Below are 23,251 nucleotides of genomic sequence, written 5' to 3' on the forward strand. Positions count from 1 at the left end.
CTCCTTTGCTATGTTACAGGTAAGGTTCCTTGAGAAGGTGAAGAAACTACCCCAGCCACATGCTTCATGCTGTACTTGGATTTTTAAACATCCTCTACCGATGATAAAAGTCTTCTTCCATCATCTCCCCTGACTCCTGAGAACAGGCCTCTAAACGTGGTGCAGTGCTTCTTTAGGAGCCTACTCACAGCTTGAAGAATGCAGCCCAAACAGCCATGCAGTACCTATGCTTTCAAGCAGAAAATAGAGTGTTTCACTGACTCAGTAAACTGTAGCAGGGTAGCACAGCAGATTCATGTCTCTTTGTGTTTGTAGAAGAGGAAGAAAAAGCTGCTGTGGCACTTACTGGATGTAAATAAGAAGCCTGAAAAAATAGGCTGCTGAAGGGAAGAAGATTTAACTCCAGCTGAGACAAGCAAAGGAACACATCAAGAGTCAGATAAGAATCATTTAAATGACTTCCTGTGCATGTAGACTGTGGGAGGATAGAGGGGATGCTTGGAAAAATGATAATGCTTTTGTCAGGAAAGTCACAACCACACTGTGTCTATGGGGGTAAATATCCTGCTATCTGACATAAGAGGTTTATTTTCCATATGAGAGGTAACACGTATCAAGTACTGAGTGAGCACTGAAGAGACTGAAACATGGAGAATCCATGGTTGCCATTGCTACTTCTTGTGCTTGTTGTTTGTTTTCCTACTGAGTTATGGGGAAAACAAATCATTAGATACTGAGATGAGGCCGGGGTTAATGCAGGCTATTCGGGAAATACATTTTTTTCTTCTTCTTTATATCAGTTGATCTGTATATTTTAGTGTTCCTTAGCAAATGAACAAACAACATAACACCTGTTATTTCAAAAAGCCTAGTGAACACAGTGCCAGAAAGTAAAATTATGAAAATTATGATACTCCTGAATTCACTGTTTGTATTTACAAGAGTATAAATGTAAAAGAAGACTGATGATTTCTTGCAGAGAAAATGCCTTTATAGCATAAAAGCTTTGAGGCATAAACATAAAAAGCATACTTTAAGTGCAGTAAGTTATTCTGCAAAGACAAAGGACTACTACTACATACTCTCTCTAAAAACAGTATAAAACAGAGAGTTGATTATAATAAAATAGTTTTATCTAGTTTATTTTATATTTTATTATTCTAATAAAAACTGTGTCACTGTGGCATGTTGGCTCTGGCTGGCAACTGAGCACCCACATATCCAGTCCCTTATTCCCTTCCCCCTCACCCCCTCAGTAGGACATGGGTAGAAAACAGGAAGAACAAAAGTGAAACTCCTATCCTCCGCCATTCCAGGTTCAGCTTCACTCCCAGGTTCATCTACACTCCAAGCCCCTCTCCTGCCTCATTGCCAGGCTTCCCTCCAGGCAGCTCTCCTATCCCCTTGTTATTGTTGCAGGTCATACGAGCCTCTTCCGTGATGTAATGACTGACACAGGTCAGGGTCAGTGAGTAGCAGTTTCTTTCTGCTGCTTCTTCCTTCTCACTCTTTCCTGTGCTCTGGTGTGGGTCCTCTACAAGAGCTAAAGTTGCACTAGGGGAGGTTTAGGTTGGACATTAGGAAGAACTTCTTTACCGAAAGGGTTGTGAGGCATTGGAACAGGCTCCCCAGGGAAGTGGTGGAGTCACCATCCCTGGAGGTCATTAAAAGACGTTTAGATGTAGAGCTTAGGGATATGGTTTAGTGGAGGACTTGGTAGTGTTTGGTTAGAAGCTGAACTAGGTGATCTTGGAGGTCTCTTCCAACCTAGATGATTCTGTGATTCTGTAACTGATATGGCATAGGCTTATGCATGGGCTCCAGTCCTTTCAGGAGTGTACCTGCTCCAGCAGGAGTGCTCCATGGGTCACAGTCCCTTTGGGGGTGTGCCTGCTCCACTGGGGAGCACCTGTTCTCCTCTGACCTTGCTGTTCCCTCTTTTTGTCCCTCTTTTGTACTCTTCTCCTCTCTCTGTGTCATCTTCTGCCCTTATTAAAATGTTTCCACTGAAGCACCCTCAGCTTGGCTGATAGACTCAGCCATGTTCTCCAGTTGGTTTGCTGTGGCGCTGTCTGAAACCATCTGTGTCTGCTGCCAGGCAGCCTCTAGCCTCTTCTCGCAGAGGCCACCTCTGCAGATCACATGCTAATAAAACCTTGCAGATTACAGCTAGTACTATTGTCCACATGCTGTTTGCATAATATGATATGGTCCCATTAAACATGTTATTTTCAACCAGCATTTTCATGGCTGGTGAGAAGCTCTTGGTCATATATCTAAGTTGGAACTAACCTAGATCAGTGCTGGTGTTTTCTAAAAGTCTCGAGACTATTTAGATGCTAAATCACAATTACTGCACCTATAATAAAAGCAAGCAATTGCCTAAATTAATGTTTCAATATAATAGGTTCTTTACAGAGCACTTGTAAAAAACATACTAAAATATTCATGCCAGTTTCTGTGAAGAAAAAGCAGAGCACAGAATATATCCTGTGTGGTTGATGTAGGCTTAGTTATCTTCTGAGTTGAAAAAACACCCTGAAACTGCTATTTTCATTTTTCCTCACAACATCAGAAAACAATACTGTAACTGTGAAGAGACTCCCGCTATATAGAAAACAATGCTGTGTGAAATGAAATTATGATCAGCAAAGATGTTAACTCAAGGGAAAAGGGACAGTACTGCTTATATACATATATGTATCTCATGCGTGCCTTTTTTCACTCCCACTCCCTTCGTCTGTGTTCACAGCAAACTGCCTGAAAAACTAGCTGCTAAAGGTGAAGGGGCAAGAAAGTGTGTTGAAATAAGGGAGAAACATGATTTTAAAAGATCACATATGAGAAGCATAAAATGGACACTTAAACTGAAGACAACAATATTGTTTTAAGAATGAACCCTCTTTTAAGAATTAAACACTTACTCCTTTAGTTGCTTAGTTAGCTTCACAACCTGAGAGGCCAATGACATACATGTCTCCACAACCACTAAGTAGCGGGAACACATGGTGTGCCCGTGTCGCTCAGCACTTTGTGAAGGTTTCTCTCCTACATGGTTTTGCATGGTGACATTTGCTCCATATTCAACCAACGTCTGTAAAAACACAAAAGAAAACACTTACATTTGTAAACATAAATCTCTGTGGTGAATTCTCATCAACACAAGAAACTTCTGGGTGCAAACCACTCCTGAATAAAAAGCTTGAAAAATTTGAAAAACCAATCACTTTGACAAGTCTGTATGCACTTGGAATTCAAAATACATACTACTAAAATCCATTATTCAGGGACAAGGGTAACAGAACAGTATTCTATGGTGCAGAAGAATTATACTACACTTATTGCTGCAGTTTCAGTGGCCTTTAGACATGTAATATATGTATCTGAAAACTACGGTAGATACTTTCCAAAAAATTCTTCAGGTCGAGCAGGCACAAATTTCTTTTTGCAGAAAATTTTTTTTGCAGAAAGAAATTTGTTTGATGATAATTTCAATCTTTTTTTTTTTTTTTTTTAATGCAGAAAAAAGTCTCGTTTTATAGTTGCTTGGTTACCCCCTATTACCTTTTTAAGATACTGAAATAGTTGTCAGATCCTAGTCTTTAGGAAAAACAATGCCTCTTGTTCTGGTGGATACTGATGTGCTACTCACTATAATAGCCCAGAACCTTAGCTTGTTGCTGGAGAACTGTCCACGCTGTGAGTATGGTCTCTCAGTTACCCCTGGAACTTGAATCCAGAGCATTGTAAAGACAAAAGAAGTTATGTCAGGCTGACTTCAAGACATCCAATAACTGAAGCAAGAACTGAAACCCAACCTTCACTCTTTGTCATTTGTTTGTGATAATCAGTGTTACACACTATTCATGCCTACAGTAAGACTTAAGTGCCTGCAGCAGTGTTCAGATACACACTGCATACAGCAGTCTGAAAAAAGTGCTGAACAAAACCATAAAGTGTCCAAAAACTAGAGCATCATCAGAGGAAGTGGGTGGCTGAGCTCTTGGCTGATTTATTCAGGCAGAGCTGGTAAGCCACCCAGGGTTTAGAATGGCCTTGTTGATGCAGAATCACAGGCACAGAGACATTTACATCTGCAGACAGAAAACAGGAATGGTAGGCTATCTTATTTGCTAACTCTATAAATGAAAGAAACTTATGAACAGTCTTGCACTGCATCTTATGTCAAAAATTTGGGGTTAACTTACCAATAATAAGGAGGTACGAACCTGCAAAAAGCAATCATATGGTCTGGAAAATGATAGGCATGTTGCCTGTTCATAACAACTTTGAATGAGAGAGAAAGGGAATCATTGACTCTCTATTACACTAGATTTTCTACACTAGTACTCATTCTCCCTCTGCTTTCTTTATTGCTTCTTTCTTTTTACCAAATCATACACTGCACCCTGTTTAAAACTAAACTGTTATCTCACTGGGCAGGGGCCTTATTTGGTTTCACAGCACAGCAAAACATGAACTGCATTTAGCACAGTGAGTTGTTAATGAAGTGATATATACTAAAATTGTTTATTTTTGTTGTCATTAGATATTTTCATGATTTATTCCTTGTGGCTTCACATCAACAGAAATCACTATTTGATTTTCATATTTATATACAATAAAATAGTTTTAGAAATTCTAAGCCATTTATTAAGGTTCATTTTTCATAGAGGAAGCACGGCAATTCTCTTTCTTGTTCAGCTTCATCCATGAAAACAGCCTGCAGATGTCACCACTCTGTTCAAAATAACTTACTGCCATTTCTCCCCTAAGTACATTGTACATCTTGATGAGGATTTGTTGAGGTTAACAACAGTAAGCCCAGATCTACAACAACAGTTTCCATTAGTGAATCACAAACATCTATTCTATCAACTTTTTTCCAACTGATCATAACAATTGTCTAGAACACAATAACAAAAACACTAAATTTTGCACAGGTGTTATGACGTATTTATTAGATTCTTATAAGAGTCTGTATAGAGTCCATTCCTGACAACTTTAAAAGAAAAAAACATGTTCCATCAATAAGAAAATACAGAGGTGGTCATGTCCTCTAAATGTACTTGACTGTTTTTTTTTTTTTTGTTTTGTTTTTCCCCAAGTCTATTCATTCAGCTCAATTGCTACCTTGTTCTCTTTCTCTCTCTTTTTTTTTTTTCTTAATTGTGTCAGATTCTTAAACTGGCTTGTATGTAGTTAGGTCTTCTCTGAGCCTAGACATATAAATAAACTGTTATAGTAATAATAAGCAGCTATGCATCTGTAGCTTCAATGTTATAGTGTACATAAATATTTTTAGATCCCTGAGAGGTTAGCTAACAAGAAATAACTAGGTGTATTTCTTTTAGGGTTGAACTATTACAAATCTTCTGTGTTTGCAGTGGTCTAAGATGTGCTGTGGGTCAGCTCACCTGTGGAAACAGGACTAACATGTTTATTGATATAAGCTGAATGCTTAGACTCTGAGAAATACTCCTCCTCCTTTGACATATTTTCTTCCCCATGTTGACTTGATCACCTTGACTTGTATTTCTATTGATTTCTATTTCTTGGCTTCATCTACTCTTTTAGCTGTTCTTTCCCAATGACTAATTTGTTCTTGAAACACCTTTCTGCAATCATTTGAAATAATTTTACCATTAATTATTCTCCAAACAGCTTTCACTCAAAGTTATCACAAACCCCAAACACTAGAATGTACTCCTATGACTAATGGTCCTAGTGACTCTGATGGACAAAGGGTACATCCGTGTTCTTCAATTCAAGTCAAGATACTTGTACCTAGCCATCAAGCTCAACCATAGAGCTTTTTTTTATGTCTACACTGAACACTGGTACCGTAGTACCGTACAAAGGTATCTAAACTGGTTTATTTAGATATGACTCTCAAAAGCACTATAGCTGTGTAAACCTTTTCAGCAAGCCAAACCATCCTTTATAGCAGCTCTGTACAGCAGAACTGTATGTTGGCCACTCAGTGGCCAACCTGATTCACTGAGAGCTGGTTAAGAAATCACCATCACATTATTTTGTTTAGCATAGATAGGTTTAAAGATTAGAAGTCTGGAAGGGATGATTTGCTAAAAGTGTAAGTCCTTCAAAGCAAAACAAACTGCAACTGTTAGACTTTCATACAGAAAAGATGAAGAGCTACAGCTAAACAGAAAAAGAAACAGAAAGAAAATATCATAACAGTAAGAAGAGCAGGCTTATCTACAACGGATGCTCTTTTTTAACATAAAAACATACATTAGGTATTTTTGTGTATATACTACGTACTATATAATCATGCTTTCTTCTTGCAGTATGATTACTTCAGATTTATAATAGCACCAATACAATAGCATCCAACAGAACAGAATTCAGAAAGTAGAACTTTCTGGTATTTTAGTTTGAGTCCTACTTGTTTAAAAGCTATTTCTTGCAGTATATTTTAGGGTATCAATAGTTATTCCTACTTGTAAGACCTCCTGTAAATGTTTTAATAGTTGTTATTATTCAAATTTGATTTAAATTAGGTTTCTGATGCAGCTATTACTCTACCTGTATGCATCCTAGATAGCCATGTTGAGCAGCTATATGAACAGCAGTATTTCCATCCTGGTCAACTTCATCCAGTGAAATCCCTTGTTCTTGCATAAACTGAAGAAGCCACAGAAGTATTTTCTCCTAAGAGAAGGGGGAAACAGATGCCACAAAAGATAAATGACGAAAAGCTACAGGTACAGGAGGAATACTGGTACTGTCATCTGGTGTCAATAATGATCAATAATTCCTTTCATAAGACCTTGCTTTCAGCCTCTCTTAACTTTGTAGGACATAGTATGTCAGGAGTTTATCTCTGACTGTTTTTTTGTTTTTTTGTTTTTTTAAGGAAATATACCAAAGTATTTTAATCTGCTTTATAAAAAGACGTTACATCACTGTAACACATTCTGACAAAACTGCACACTGAAAAGCATGCATGCCTATATCTTGCAGAGGACTCCTGAAGTACAACAGCTTGTGTGTCAGCCTGAAAATCTTTTTCTGAAAGCTTCACAAGCTTCTTTGGAAAATTACAACAGGAATATGTACAGATCACAAAGATGAGCAGTTAGGTTCTTCAAATCAATCATCATGCTCCAGTTATTGTGCAAGAAGAGAAGCAAGGCAACTAAACTCAGGAAATCTGTCCATCCTGAGCTCTCAGTGCACTGATTTTTCAAGGAAAAGGAGATGGAACCTCGGATTCTTTAGGTCTCCTCCAGAATATTCCATCCATTCAGGATCTCTGCTTTCTACTTCATAGGGACAAATTGTCTGGAACTTATCTCCTTTGCATTTCCATTTTAACAGCAATTTTGTTTTTTGTTACAGGGTGAAGGAATAGGTATTTATACTTGGCTGAATGCCAAATATAGATGACAGCCAGCATGGAGGAATGACTTAAGATCGCATATCACTTTTAAAATGCTTTCGAGCAATTTCTGGAGATGCCTGTGGTGTTGGCAAGCAGTGGAGAAAGATTGCACTACTCCTGTAAATTTCCCTTATGTTTTAATAATAAAAAGAAAAATATTTTAGAGACATTCCTCTGCGGAACTGGAATACAGTTATAGCTGTGAAATTATATATATCTTCAAAATGTAACAGTGACTGAAATGCTGAGCATGGCCTATAATTTTATGATCACAATCAGCACGGAGAAAATTAGGCTTTCCAGTCATTTATGTTATCAACATAGAAACATAGAAATCAAGCACCTATACGACTAAATGCCATCATCTCTACTTAGAAGTGTCTGCGTATTAACTCATCACAGGCACAACATTAGAAACCTACTGAAACAGTTTGTGTTTCTCTCAGATGACTATGTTTTTTAACAGATGTATCCTTGACATGACAAACACGGGTAAAATAACTTCAGTTTTCTTCACTTTCATACTGAAAAATCATTTATCAAAATATACTATACAACCCTTTTGTAACACTCATATTATATACCTGGAAGAAAATTCTTCTTAGGAAAAGGTTTATAATCATCTATTTATTCAGACAAAATGAAGAATAATAAAATTTATTTAGAAGGTTAAGATAATGGAAAATAGTCACATACTTGTTATGTAACAGGACCTGATATATACTGACAAATTACTCAGTACAGCTGATAATTTTAAGACCTTCAATGGACTTACGTTGTAGCAGTGGTTATTGTCCCTCTGGCATATTCCACACCTACAACTATGCAAACCTCTTTAAAAAAAAGATTCTGGGAAAAAGTCACAATACATAATTTCTGTTTTGGGACTGGCTCCATCAGCTTTTGAAACAGAAATAGCAGTTAACAAAGACCATTTAAATGATTAAATATACTACAAATGGAAGGATTAGCATGGTGAAGAGTACAGACTTGACAGTCAATCTTTGCCCCATTACTTGAAATTGATTAAATAAATACTAGGTTTTCTGAATAAAAGACTAAGGTGTGTGAAAGGAACACAAAAATGACATTACAAAGGAAAAAAACAATCATCTTGAGGTGTATAAATGTGCATTTACATATCTGAATGCCACATACTGTGCCCACATTGTGGTCTTTTGCACTACACCACTGCTGAGAGGCACACAGAAACCCCCCGAGGCTCCCAGTAATGCTGTAGCTCTGGTTCCCCAAAGTCCCTCTTGACTCCCTTGAGCCTGCAGGGAACAAACACATGGCATTCCCCACCCTCCGTCTGTTACCAGTGTGGCCCACGCTATGATAGTATCCATGTTGGAAAGAAGCTACAGCCCTTTGAAGCTCTTAGTCAGGACCTATTATGTACATCTGGGATTGCACCATCACTCCTTCCTGTTGTTCAGGAGCAGCTGGTATGTGATCTACCATGCACCAACATCCTGGTGTGAAGAGCCCTGCCCACCACGGTTGCTTCTTGCAAAAGCTCATGGTTAAAGAAGCCCTAGGTAGGAGGTATGCAGACCAGGCTACTGGGTGACTTTAAGCTCTTCTTCTCTTTCATCAGATGAATTTATGCGGTTCCTCTCTCATTTGACAAAATACAGTATTGTTGAGATGTTTTTGGAGTCTGTTCATGACTGTGGTTTGATGACCTTTAACTTAGGAGCTTTGCTATGAAATCGCTTTTGTTGCCCATTCTAAATTATATTTATTGAAGACAAATATGGTATGTATGCCTAATGCCTGGGGAAACAATGGATGGGCTGACTCTGATAGAAAATGATTCAATAACAGGTCTTCCTTGTGAAAATATTACTCTTGTAATTCTGCCAAGACCAGTGTTTACATGGATTATCTCTCATGTAAGTAATGGTAAAATAAATTAAAACTTTGAGGATAGTGCCAATTACGCTTTGGAATATCTCAACTCTTTTTTCTTCCTAACACAGTTGGGCAAGATAGTCTGGCTTCCCTTCAGCCTCAACATTCCTTCATGTTTGTAAGACATTTATAGATTATATAAAAAAAAAGATAGTTGACATTACATATGAACTTTCTTTGGCATTCAGTTAACTAAGAAAATTTGGCAGTGATTTTTATATCACCTTTGTAAATTTCATGCATGGTTGACTGTAGCTGGTGTTTCTTAACTGGTGGAGCTTCCGTCCTGCTCTGAAAATAATATCTAGATAAACTGTGCCAGATCTGCTCCTGGCAGTACACAGTAGAGCTTGAAAAAAAAAAATAAATCTTGACTGGATTTAGTTTGTATAAACATCTTTAGAGATGAGGACAAAATTAGGCTAATGAAAAGAAGACATTAACATAAGTTCATATGAAGCTTTCTCTTCCAAAGTTTCTTCTCAGTAGTAAACATTTCTTTCTCAAATCCAGCACTGATTGGGCTCCCAGCTTCCTTGTATCAGTTGTAACTTTACAAGCCCTTATAGTTATAGAAAGCAGAATAAAATCAATCAGTATATCCAGCAGGTTCCTAATTTGCACCAGTGACATCTGCATAGCAGGTGACTGAAGAGTAATGGAGGTGTTTGCACAGCCAAGAACAAAGGTGTCTGTGTTGCCTTAGGAAACAGTAGGAGAAAGGGTAGACTTCCAGCTCCATAGCTGTCCAGATCTGCTCCTCTCTTTCCATCCCCCTACAGCAAATCCACCCTTGCAAAGAATCAACTAACAGCCAAAACATGCCACAATATTTGTAAACCACTGGAATAAGATAACCATGTTTGTACACGAAAGAAAAGGCAAATTTTCTTAGGGAATACATTTTGCTTATCCTCTCTTTTACCAAGGAAGAGAGAAAACAGCATGAGCACATAAATAGTTTTTTCTGCATTTATCCTTAATGTTTGTTGAAGAAACTGGATGATACAACTGGTCCATCTGCCAAAGGCATTAGAGAAGAATAACCAATCACTATTACTTGTATAGTAAATCCTGGAGAAGGTCCTTTGAAGAGGGGTTATTGCAAGGTCTATTTAGGAAAAACAGACTGTGGGAGGAGAATCTGGTCTAATCAAGCGGTATATGTTTCCCCAGACATTAGCAAAACACCAAAATGCTGTACTTCTGTGGTTTCCCAAGATTAGATTTATAGATAAGTTAGGTGTGGAACAGGATTGGTTTACAACATATTTTATATGTAATTCTTAATACGACTGGCTAGAGTTAGGCAGATGATTAAGTTCTGTCACACTTCATTTTACTGCCAATATACTGAATTCATAAATTGCCACAGTTTGCCATTTTTTTGAGACTAGTCTCTCCTGGAAAACGAATGTGAGCTATTCAAAATGTTTGATGATTTTCTAATATCCAAGGGGACCCGTAAGGGATAATAAAGGCTAAATTTAGAAGATGCTCTTGGGAATGATAAGGCTGGCATAATATGGCATCTAATCTTCTCTAAGGCATTATTTAAAGCTTAAAAAAAAGGACTTAAGAGGGAGAATACTGAAAAAATACACAGATTAAATGGGAAAAAGATCTTTCAATATTTAAACTGTTTATGAACACCCGTGTTTAAAAGCCATAAAATAATAAAGATGCTTTAAATTGAAATTCCTGTATAAGCATCACAATAATCTCTTTGAAAAGTAAATGAAAACCATACCTGACCATAGCAACCTGCATAATGAATAAGGCTCGGATGATCTTTGGAGCAACTTAATTCTGCAATAGCTTCTGTTTCACTCACCATCCACCGAACACATTCCAGCTGACCATTCTAAACAAACAACAAAAAAAATTATTTAAATTCCAGCTGTTTCATTCCAAACACATCTAATAAACAGGGAAAAGTATATCAGAAATGCAGTATGTCACAAAACTCCACTTTTTTTTAAAGTTTTTCTTTTATCTGTCCTCACGTATTGCACTTGTTTATCTTGCTGTCCTGGATCAAATATAATTTGGCTACTTATAATTTACAGTTGCCTCAAGCTTACCTTGTGATTTCCATCTTTTCCCTCCTAAAACTACAGCTGAGCAAATGTGTTGGCACAGAATGTTTGCTGAATAGCATCACAGAAGACACCAGCTCAAGAGGTAGTGAAAGAATACTACATACACAGTCTGATTCCTATTGTTCAATTATTTAAACCAAAACCATAGCTCTGCTTTTATCACTCATACAACAAGGCTTCATATTTAAAATTAATAAGATCATTTACTGGAGCAGAGTGAACAATCACTCTCCCTACAAACTCAATAATTAAGTGTATATTTCCTAAGTTATTATTAAGTATGTAGTATCTGAACACCTAAACCTCTTAGATTAGGACGTGCGATAAATATTGTACAAACACAAACAAGGAGAGGTTCTTGCCCTGAACTCCTTTCACAGCCCATTCTCAAGTGTTCCAAATTACCATGAATACTCAGGGAGGTTTACAAGTTTCTATGAAGTGGGATGTAGATGCTGCAAAGACCTTGATCCAAGTGCAAAGTCTTGCATCTAGTCTGGGACAATCCCAATTACAAATACAGGCTGGACAGAGAATGGATTGAGAGCAGCCCTGAGGAGAAGGACCTGGAGGTGTTGGTTGATGAGAAGCTCAACATGAGCTGGCAATGTGTGCTTGCAGCCCAGAAAGCCAATTGTATCCTGGGCTGCATCAAAAGAAATGTGGCCAGCAGTGGGAGGGAGGGGATTCTCCCCCTCTACACTGCCTTGTGAGACCCCACCTGGAGCACTGCATTCAGCTGCGGGGCCCCCAGAACAAGAAAGATGTGGACCTGTTAGAATGGGTCCAGAGGAGGGCCATGAAGATGATCAGAGGGCTGGAGCACCTCTCCTGTGAACACAGACTGAGGGAGTTGGGGTTGGTCAGCCTGGAGAAGAGAAGGCTTTGGGGAGACCTTGTAGGGGTGGGCCTTCCAGTACCTAAAGGAGGTCTACAGGAGAGCAAGAGAGGGACTCTGTCAGGTAATGTAGTGATAGGACAGGGAGTAATGGTTTTAAACTAAAAGAGGGTGGGTTTAGATTAGACACTAGGAAGAAATTCTTCCTGCAGAGCATGGTAAGGCCCTGGCACAGGTTGCCCACAGAAGCAGTGGACGCCCCATCCCTGGAGGTGTTCAAGGCCAGGCTGGATGGGGCTTTGGTCTACCTGGTCTGGTGGGAGGTGTCCCTGCTCATGGCAAGGGGTTGGAACCAGAAGGTCTTTAAGGTCCCGTCCAACCCAAACCATTCTATGATTCTATGAAAGACTGACGAACATTTTCTTCAGAGCATGTTTGTGACCCAGATTAAAAGCAACATCTTTTAGCAGCTTCTCTTGCTGCAGTGTCTTCTCTTTCAAAAATTATACCTCACTGCATGCAGGCGTGACCTGCTCCTATTTCACTATTCAACTGTCTTTTTCATAAATGTTATTATAGTCTTTATAGCTAAAAGAATCATTTCAAGCCCTCAGTCAAAACCTCATACAGGACAACAGAGAAAACATAAAATACTCTCTGCATTCATAGAAAGGAAAAAGCTATTTTGGAAAGGAAAGAAATATCAATTTCAAGTTTCAGATTTGTTTTACACAGAGAAGAATGCAAACCTGCAGGTTGGAGTCCACCAGTTCTCTGCCAGTTTCTAAAATTTTCCCAAGAAGTAAATAACAATTGAAAAAACTATATCTGAAAAATCAGAAACCCTTGTCATTGTTTTGTCTTAAGGTACTCCATGACTAAGATGAATGGCATTCGACCATCCAATCTTATTGAAGACCCAGAATCAGTTTGTCAAAATTATCAGCCTTCCTATACACCTCTAGGTTTTACTTTAGGGCAGCAACACCAATTATCCTCACATTTCCCTACATAATAGTTGTTTCTGTAAGTTTTAACAGTAATTATCACACTTTCTGACTGGTTGCTCTGCAATATGTATATTTTAACTTCAGTGCAATTGTTGTAGACAACTGAGACGTTTCATCTCCAGATGCGGATCAGATTTATTTCACGCTTTGTAAACATGGTCTCACGCCTTTTTTTTTCTAACTCTCTTACACTTTTCTGAAGACACAACTGAGCCTGATTGATGAATGTTCCTCAGAATACTGCATTTTTATAGACAGTTAACAGATTTAAAAATGAACATATATTCATTGACAACAATGTATAAAAATGTCATTTAACAAAAGGCTTGAAAATGACTTCCTGATAGATGTAATACCTACTGCTGTCACAGAAAGAAACTAAATCACCTTTATGTCACATTACAGTAGAGACAGAGACTAAATTACCTTTATTGCTAATCCAGCTGGAGTTAGCTGCTCAATGTTTCTTTCATTCAAACAGTCTTCGCCCATCAAAGAAGTGAGATGCTGCAGGCACTCTGCATGTCCCTTTGATGCTGCTACATGCAACAGATTGTTGTCACATTCATCATGAATCTTATCCAGATTATCTGCTGCTAAATGTGGCTGATAAAGAAGGCGTTATGTTAGTTACAACTAGGGATAAGAACACAGAACTCTAAGCCTCGGAACCCAAGATACAAGACAAAAGACATTTTCCCATAGTCACATTCTTTTACAACTCATAACCAGCAGCTTTTAATTTCCTGGTACAGCAATTGGCTACCATTAGTGAAAGGATAGAGGCAGTACGCTCATTGGCTTCATTCACTGCTTAATTTCTCTCCATCTAGGGTAAATGCCATAAAGAAGTGCAAGGTTCTTGAATAGCTTTAAGTCTTTGTACTAGTTTGTTCTACAATGCAGTTGTAAGAAAATATATTTTCATAATTTCTGTCAATTTTGTGATTGGTTTCTTTTCTCTTTTTTTTTTGGAAGGGATGGGGTTGAGGAGAGGGAGGGGAGGAGGGACAGTAGGCATAATGTGTAATTCAAGAGAAATCATTCACAACTCTTAAAAATCTTCCTGTTTAATTTTGCTCATCACAGAGTGGTAGCTTGTATTGTTCAGCACAATCTAAATCGTACTTAAAACATGAGGCAGAAGACTCTTATTTAGTAGCTTGTTTCCGTTAAAAAAATAATTTGTTGGAATATTTACACAAAGTAATTCATAACCATGACTTAATACATTATTCCTGCCCAAGTCTAATTTTCAGACAAAACAATTAGTCTGATAAACCCCAGAAGGAAAATGGAAAAAGGAACACAGAGTTAAGCAGTAACAATGACAAGTTTCTCGTGTAGTGCAGGCTTGTCAGAGTACTGTTTGATGAATATACTTTACTTACAGATTTCGATCTGTTTGGAAAAAAAATACATATTTTCTGTCCACCTGCCTACTTATTATGACCTTTTTTTGTTTGTTTGTTTGTTTGTATTATTTTTACCAATTCCTATTTTGGGTGAATTCCATCTACTTTTATTTCTTACTGAGCACTCTAATATACTCTTCTGCCTCTGTCTAGTCTTTGAATGTCTGTCTTTGTTTTTACTGCTATGTTAATACCATGCCTTTGTGCTTGAGCTAGACTGGTAAACAGAGAAGCTAAACAAAAATCTAACAAAAACAGTTCTTATACATACACAGGGCCTCCACCAGCCATTCTGACTGCAGATCACATGCTCTGCATCATTGTGTTCACTTGCATCTAGTTACTTTGGAAAACATCATTGATAGTGTCTGATCACTGTGCTAGAATTTACTGAAAACTTCATATGGGTCAGAGGCCATTGAGGCTTTAGAGAAAGCCCCTGCCTGAGAATGCTGCTGCAACAAGCCAGCATAAACACTCCTGAATAATAATCAGAATACAACAGAAGCCCCTCTGTTCCCACTGTCAGCTTCTAAATAACAACTGAGGTAAACCATTAATAACTGAACAAAACAACCCACAAATGTTGTGAAAAGCAAAGCCCATTTAAGATTTAAATTTGATATTGAAATGATCTCAAGAGTTAAAATGCCTACCTTCTATATTATTTCAGTTTACTGCATAAACTAGCAATCTTGCCCATGCTCACATAAAACTAGTATCCTCTTTTTGGTACATACTTGTTTTAAAGATGAAAACTTTCTATCTGGAAGACAATTTACCCAATTTATAAGGAGCATACAGGATACAAAGGGTGGTGATGCAAAATACACACTTCATAAATTTTGCTGACGTAACGAACCACACCACAGAACCCTCTTATTCTACACGGTTTATGAAAAAAATGATACTTACCAGTAATGATATTTGGCCTTCCTTTACAATGTTTAAGATGCTCTTAAATTTTTTCACCTCTTCATTCCTCTCTTCTGGGCCCCCTGCACTGCTCCAGTTCATATTCAGTTCCTCAAGCTGCTTGTTTTCTGCCACTGCTGTCTGCAGGTGAAAAGTCCTCAGGTGGCAGTTAGGCATAGTCTTCTCAGTTTTGTGAGCCTGAGGATCAACAAATGTCCTACAGAGGAAACCCTTGCCCTGGGCTTCAGATTCATGGACTGAGCTACACTTAACTAAAGGCTGGGAAAGCTCTAATTCTTCTGTTATATGCTTGTGCTGATCAAGGACAATGGGCTGCGTTTTTCTCAGCTGAGAGCCTTTCACAGGAGAGAGAACACAGAACTGTGTCACCCCAGAAGGCGAGTTCTCTGTGCTCCCTGTAGGGCAGGTCTTGCCACTAACACCATTGACTGTTGAACATACACCCAAAATTTTTTTCTCAGGAGCTACCTTTGAGAAAGGAACAAGTTGCTGGCTTGATTTAATATAAGGCACATCCAAAATTTCATCCATATCCAGGTCATAGTGCTCCAGCTCCCCAAGCAGAACAGTAGGCTCAATGTTTTTACTTTTAAGGTTCTCTCCTTCTCCTGGGCTCTGGTCATCATTCGGAGGTGCAGGTTGTGATTCGCTGCCCTTCTGGTATTCTCCCTTCTGGTTCTTTTGGTCATCGCTTTCATTGTTCTCAGAGCTCTCTGGCTGGTGCTTTAGTGGGGAAACCCTCTTCACTGGTCTGAATTTATTGCACACATCTGCAATGCCTGTTGGTTTCTGTGCATTTCCGATAAGAGTTGAGACTCCACAGTTCCAGCTGCTGCTGGAAACTGAAGAAATAGAGGAATATGATTTAGAACTGCTGATCACTGCCAGATGTGTGACATGATATATATAGCATGCTTCAAAGATATACCTGGATAAGCACTGGTAGCCAGAATTACATGACACCTTGCCAGATTCATATCTAAACAGATTTAACTGCAACTCTAAGAAAACAGCTGAAGAATTTCACATTCTAGAACAGAAATCTTCAAACAGGACCTACACTGTAATCATTTACAAATAAAGCAGTTTTAATCAAGTAATAGGAACCTGTAAGAGTCCAGTAGCATTCACAGCGGCCTTACCCAGCTATGCTAGTTGGAACTGCACTTTTTGCACATTTCTAGTTGAACAGAAATACATAAGAAGAGTAGGGCAACCTCCCTGGTTAAAACTGTTTTAAGTCAGTTTGTTTTAGTAACAGCAACAATTTATTCTTTTAAGGCTTGTTATCTCTGGAAGATGTATTTTTGACACAGGAAGTGGAAATCATGTTTTCATTAAAACAGCAAGTCAATAGAGGTGATCCTTCCTCTCTGCTCAGCCGCAGCAAGGCCCCACCTGGGGTCCTGGGTCCAGTTCTGGCTCCCCAGTGCAAGAAGAACACGGACTTCCTCGAGCAAGTCTAGCACAGAGACACAAAGACAATTAAGGGACTGGAGCTTCTTTCATACGAAGAGAGGCTGAGAGAGCTGGGACCATTCAGCCTGCAGAAAAGAAGGGTCAGGAGAATCTTACCCACAGGTACGAAGGCATGTTGGGAGGTAAGGAAGAAGAGAGAGCTGGGCTCTTAGTGGTACCCACTGACCAGATAAGAGGCAATGGGCACAAACTGAAACACACGAAATTCCAGCTGAAGGGAAGTGTAAGGTTGTATAGAAGCAGAGTGTCTGCTACTTTAAGGGCACTTGGCGAAGAACCTTTTCCAATGCAACAAGGGATAAGGGAGGAGGTGGTGGGAACCAAAACTTGGTCAGTTTTAACAATTGATAAAGAAAGATGGAATGTGGGAATGTTATTTAAGCAAGGTTGACTGAGTTGATAAGAAGTAAAGTACCATGAGCAAAATGCTGAGACACAGACCTGACAAAACAAAAATTGGGACAATGGCAAGAAATAAACCTCCTAGTCACACTAGTGGATGGACTGTCTAAATACAGGTGCAGCTTCCAGGAAGATCAACCTGGATTTTGCAGATGATAATACTGTGAACCGGAGGGTGAGGGGAGCCTCGACTGGGAGGCTGCAGAAACTTCAGACCTCTGCAAATCCATGGGGGTATGTAAGAGAAAAGGGGAGCAAGAGGAACAAAGAGAATAAGAAGAAAAGGGTATAAAAGAGTGCAGTATAAATTAAGAAGGTCAGTGTGCTTTTCTAGGTGGGCCGTGCACCTGATCACCTGGTGTGCCTGGGGTGTGCATGTGAATTCACCTGCAAGCTTTCAGCTGGACTCACTGACAAGTAGTGGGGCCCTTGGATCCTTGCTAGGGTATCAGGCATAGAGGGGGTCTCTGCCTGTGTGCCCATGGACAGCGTGGTGTGCGTGATGGCAAGTGTGTGAGTGCTGCCTGTCTGCATTGAGCTTCAAGCTGGACCAGACAGCGAGTAGGTGACCCATGAAGCAGGTAGTAGACCTGGGGGACAGGGTGCTGGGTGGACAAAGGGGCTGTGCCAGGGGTTTGAAGGATCCACAAATGTGTGTGTGCTGCACAAATGTGCGTGTTGTGAAGCTGCAGAGTGCTGTGTGCAGTCCTGTACCAGTGAACCTGTATCTCCTCTACAGCCAGGAGATACAAATGCGTCTGTGTGTTTTGGACATGTGCTCAGCTTTGGTACTCTTTGAACCTGCAAAAGGGAAAGCTTTCTGCTGGGCAGAAACCCTGGGTCCCTAGGCACCAGGCTGGGCTCCAGCAGCTGGGCAGGAGTGGACCTGGGCTGGAAGAGCTAGACCAGGCTGCCCAGAGAAGCTGTGGATGCCCCATCCCTGGAGGTGCTCAAGGCCAGGCTGGATGGGGCTTTGGGTAACCTGGTCTGGTGGGAGGTGTCCCTGCCCGTGGCAGGGGGTTGGGATTAGATGGTCTTTAAGGTCCTTTCTAACTCAAAACATTATATGACTCTGTAAATTCTGTGTCTGTGAAGATACTCAAAACTCAGCTGGACATGGTCCTGAGTAACCTGCTCTAACTGACCCCGCATGGGCAGAGAGGTTGGGCCAGATTTCAAGAGGTCCCTGCCAACCTAAACTATTCTCTGATCTGAAAATTAAGCCTACTTATTCAGCTGCAATGTTTCTTTTTCCATTTCTCCTCTGTATGCTGTGCTTCTCGGTCCAAATTTCCATCTGTTAATGTGCATACATTTATACACACACACACACACACACACACACATACCTATAGCTCTGGAACTTCCAGAAAATTATTTCAGCACATTGGAGCTTGACGAGTGAGTCTGAATTACAGAGAAGAAAAGGAGCTTAAGACACCTGAGCTCTTAGTCCTATTGGATCTGCATTCTTTCCTACAGTCCCAGTTGGTGATATTTATGTTCTCATTAATCAGTGAACTCTGGTAAAGAATTTTATTTATTTATTTATTTTCATTAGAGAGACAGTGCTAAAAACACTAAAGCCTTTAGGCAGTTTCTCCTTCAATGCTCCTCTCACTGTACATTAAGAGTTAATACGTTCTCAAACTCAAGAATGCAGTTTAAACATAGCAGATTTATTACACATGCTAACTGCATATCAGGGGGATCTAATTCGTGGTCAAAACACACAATTTGCCATGAACACCTTCCTAAGGAAACAGATATATACACTTTCAGTGCAACATTAATGTTTGAAGTGAAAGATTAGTATAGCTTAGTAGTTAAGGATATCTGAAAATTACCTTAATACTTTTGGAAGTGCTTAAGAATACATTTCCGAAAAAGAAATAAAAATAATAATAATCAGAAGGCATGTAACTTAGTGGGCCAATACAAAGAACGCACTGTACTGACTTATTTATGTGTTGTATAAGATTCTAGGTTCAAAGGCCTACACTTTTATGTTGGTTTTATTTACATGTGAAATTTTTTCCAAGTGATACAGGGAAATGGATACCATATGTTTCCCAGCTGTTTTGTTCTGACAGGAACTATTAAGCACTCGGTATGGAAATGAATTCTGTCTGCGTTTTATGAAAACACTGCTTTCAACACAGGGGTCTAGACAGAGGAAAAGGCATCAACATTTTGTTTGTCGTCACTTTCTTTAAGCTTTCATTTATTTTGTTGCTTTGCTTTTTCTACACTCTAACCTTAACAACAAGTATTTACAGAAACCACTGATGGTAAAACTGTAAAATCGGACACCGCAAAGAAGCAATGACCTTTGTTACAAATCTGTCTTGGATCATTGCACAGTCATATATTTCTCTTTCATTACATCTAGAGTGGCGTAAGGCAATCTCATTCTTCATTGTTTTCCTTCCCAACATATTGGTGGAGCATCTCTTTACAAATACTAGCTCCAGAAAAACAAACTGGGACACTAAGAACAATTAGCAATATTTTTACTGACTTATGAACATATTCTGTACTTAACTGGGATGATGAATTCACACTGCATTTAATAAAGGACTAGAACATGGCATTTAACCACAGAAGCACTAGGAAGGAAAGCTAGTCAAATTGGTAGATGCAATCCTTGGTGCAATTATTCACTTGGATGCTGTATAGGCTGCATTACTGCTTAGGCAGTTACAGCATGCTTTCCTCCTACAAAGCACCGAGAACATTGGTCAGAATAGTCCAGGGCATTGCTTGAATCTTCTCTCTTCTGTTTTCAGATGTTTGTTCTCTGAAGAAGCAAAGGCAAGCAATGCCTATGTCCTCCAAAACACCAGCACAGCAGGAGTTATGCAAGTAGTCTTCAACAGCTGCTCCAGGGGATAAGTGTCTTGCTCATTTCTCCATACTTATGAACGCAGGCAGGGGCCATTAAAAGTCTGGGTCAAATAAATACTGCTTTATTCTCTTATAAACAACAATAAAGGATGGTTTAAGCTTAAGGCAGTGGACTAGAATGTGGAACAGCTAAAATGATTCCCAAATCTGAAAAATAAGTCTGGTGCAATCTTGGATAAAACAGATGTCTTCCATGCACCAGTATTTACAAAATCATAGAGTGGTTTGTGTTGGAATGGACCCTAAAGACCATCTGATTCCAACCTCACTGCCATGGGCAGGGACACCTCCCACCAGACCAGGTTGCCCAAAGCCCCATCCAGCCTGGCCTTGAGCACCTCCAGGGATGGGGCATCCACAGCTTCTCTGGGTAGCCTGTGCCAAGGCCTTAGCACCCTCTGAAGGAAGAATTTCTTCCTAATGCCTAATCTAAGTCTCCCCCCTTTTAGTTTAAAGCCATTACTCCTTGTCCTATTACTACATTACCTGATAAAGACTCACTACCCAGCTTTCCTGTAGGCCCCTTTTATATTGGAAGGCCACTATAAGGTCTCCCCAGAGTCTTCTCTCCTCCAGGCTGAACAACCCCAACTCCCTCAGCCTGTCTTCATAGGAGAGATGCTCCAGCCCTCTGGTTATCTTCATGGCTCTCTAGACTCATTCTAATAGGTCCACATCCTTCTTGTTCTGGGGACCCCAGAGCTGAACACGGTACTCCAGGTAAGGTCTCACAAGAGGGAGAGAATTCCCTCCCTCACCCTGCTGGCTACATCTCTTTTGATGCAGTTGAGGACACAGTTGGCTTTCTGGATTGCAGGAACACATTGCTAGCTCATGTTGAGCTTCTCATCAACCAGCACTCCCAGGTCCTTCTCCTTAGGGCTGCTCTCCTTCCATCCTCCACCCAGCCTGTATTTGTGCTTGGGATTGCTCCGACCAAGGTGCAGGACCTTTCATTTGGCTTTGTTGAACTTCATGAGGTTCTCACAGGCCCACCTCTCAAGCCTATCCAGGTCTCTCTGGATGCTATCCCGCCCCTCTAGCACATCAACCACAGCACACAGCTTGGTGTCATTGGCAAACCCGCACTGTCCATGTCACCAACAAAGACATTGCACAGCACCGGTCCCAGTACTGACTGCTGGGGAACACCACTCATTACTGACCTCCACCTGGACACTGAGCTGTTGGCCACAATCCTTTGAGAGCAGCCATCCAGCCAATTCCTTACCCACCAAGTGGTCCAACCATCAAATCCATGTATCTCCAATTTAGAGACAAGGATATCATGGAGGACAGCATCAAATGCTTTGAACAAGTCCAGAGAGACAATGTCAGTTGCTCTTCCCCTATCCACCAATGCTGTAACTCTATTGTAGAAGGCTTCCACATTTGTCAGGCACAATCTGCCCTTAGCAAAGCCATGTTGGCTGTCACCCATCACCTCCTTATTTTCCATGTGCCTGTTTCCATGCAGAGTTTCCAGGAGGATCTACTCCATGATCTTGCCAGGCACAGAGGTGAGACTGACCGGCCCGTAGTTCTCTGGGTCTTTTTTCCCTTTCTAAAAATGAGGGCTATGCTTCTCCTCTTCCGGTCAGTGTGTACTTTGCCAGACTGCCACAACTTCTCAGCTATGGTGAACAGTGACTTAGGAACTATATCTGCCAGTTTTCTCAGGACCCATGAATCTGACCATGTCCCATGAACTTTTTCACCTTCAGGTTCCTTAGCTGGCCTTCTCCTACATGTACAGCGGGTGGTTCTTCATTCTCCCAGACCTTTTTTTTTTTTTTTTTTTTTTTTCTAACAGTGTAATCAAAATTCTTTCTTTAACTTTTAATCACAAATATGAGAGGCTTGGTTAATCTCACTGTTGTGATGCTTCACTACTAAGAAAGAATAACAAAAAAAATGGGAAAGCTTTTCATTGCCATCAGTTAAGATGTGAAGGTCTGACACGTCTGAAGTAGCAAAGCATTTCCTTGGCAGAAAATATTACCTGAAGAAAATCTGCAAAAGTCAAATTTGCAAAAAGTAGTTCTTTGCCATATATTATGCTCTGTGACGTTTGTGAGGAAGAAGCACAAAACTTGATTAAAGAGGCCTGTGGGCATATTTGCAGTTTTATTAATTTATAGGTCAATTCAATCACTTTGTCATATTTGATTTTAAGAATCAAAATTTACCTTGAACTTTGAGAGGAAGAGAGAGAGGGAGAGAGATCCTTAAAACATGTTTCCAATTTGAAGGATCTGCTGACAGTTTTTCAATGTTATCTAAGTATCTAGGGCAGGGAGAGGTGTGTGAGAGAATCTTATCTGGTATACATGTATGGGCATCTATGGAAATACATAGTAATTATATGAGTTTTGTCCAGCCATTGAGACTACCCTATGCACAGACAAATTCTGACAGGCAATTTCCATGATTCTTGCCACCCAATGCCAGATATTAGAATATGTTTAAATTGTCCTGACTATAATGAAAATAAAGAGCTCAGCTTTTATTTCAGAGAAACTACTGCTGAAATTCATTTCTGATGTTTATGCAAGAGTTCATCTCCCTAGCACAAGGGTACAATACCATTCTGTAACTGCTGATAGCTTCGTGAAGTTTACAGCACTTGGAACACAAGAAAGAGGTGGCAAAGAGCGATATATCATCAGAACCATGAAAAAATGAACTGAGTGTAATTTGTAGACGCTGCCATGCAAGATCTTCATGGATCCACCTAACAAAGATCCCAGAACAATTCACATTTTCAGAGCACTGACTGGTTGCAGATCTGGGGGAATGGCCAAACTTCTAAAAGTGTCTTTCTGTTACCATCA

At 39.8% G+C, this 23,251-nt stretch overlaps 1 protein-coding gene across 6 annotated transcripts in view; it reads right to left on the reverse strand.

Moving 5' to 3' along the window:
- The window catches only part of SNCAIP (synuclein alpha interacting protein), a 90,064-nt gene that overhangs the window by 16,145 nt on the left and 50,668 nt on the right, over nucleotides 1-23,251 (reverse strand). For 4 of the 6 annotated variants that reach the window (XM_038170531.2, XM_038170534.2, XM_038170530.2 and 1 more), the window contains exons 5-9: nucleotides 15,609-16,471; nucleotides 13,705-13,884; nucleotides 11,079-11,192; nucleotides 6,550-6,675; nucleotides 2,925-3,094 (exon numbers count right to left, since the gene is read on the reverse strand). In XM_038170531.2, the coding sequence (XP_038026459.2) occupies nucleotides 2,925-3,094; nucleotides 6,550-6,675; nucleotides 11,079-11,192; nucleotides 13,705-13,884; nucleotides 15,609-16,471 (1,453 nt within the window). Of the gene's footprint in view, nucleotides 1-2,924; nucleotides 3,095-6,549; nucleotides 6,676-11,078; nucleotides 11,193-13,704; nucleotides 13,885-15,608; nucleotides 16,472-17,027; nucleotides 17,092-23,251 lie in introns of all 6 variants that reach the window. The other 2 variants (XM_072031009.1, XM_038170533.2) reach the window with 1 other exon arrangement.

The sequence above is a fragment of the Anas platyrhynchos genome, chromosome Z (genome assembly GCF_047663525.1).
Source record: "Anas platyrhynchos isolate ZD024472 breed Pekin duck chromosome Z, IASCAAS_PekinDuck_T2T, whole genome shotgun sequence".
Lineage (NCBI taxonomy): Eukaryota > Metazoa > Chordata > Aves > Anseriformes > Anatidae > Anas > Anas platyrhynchos.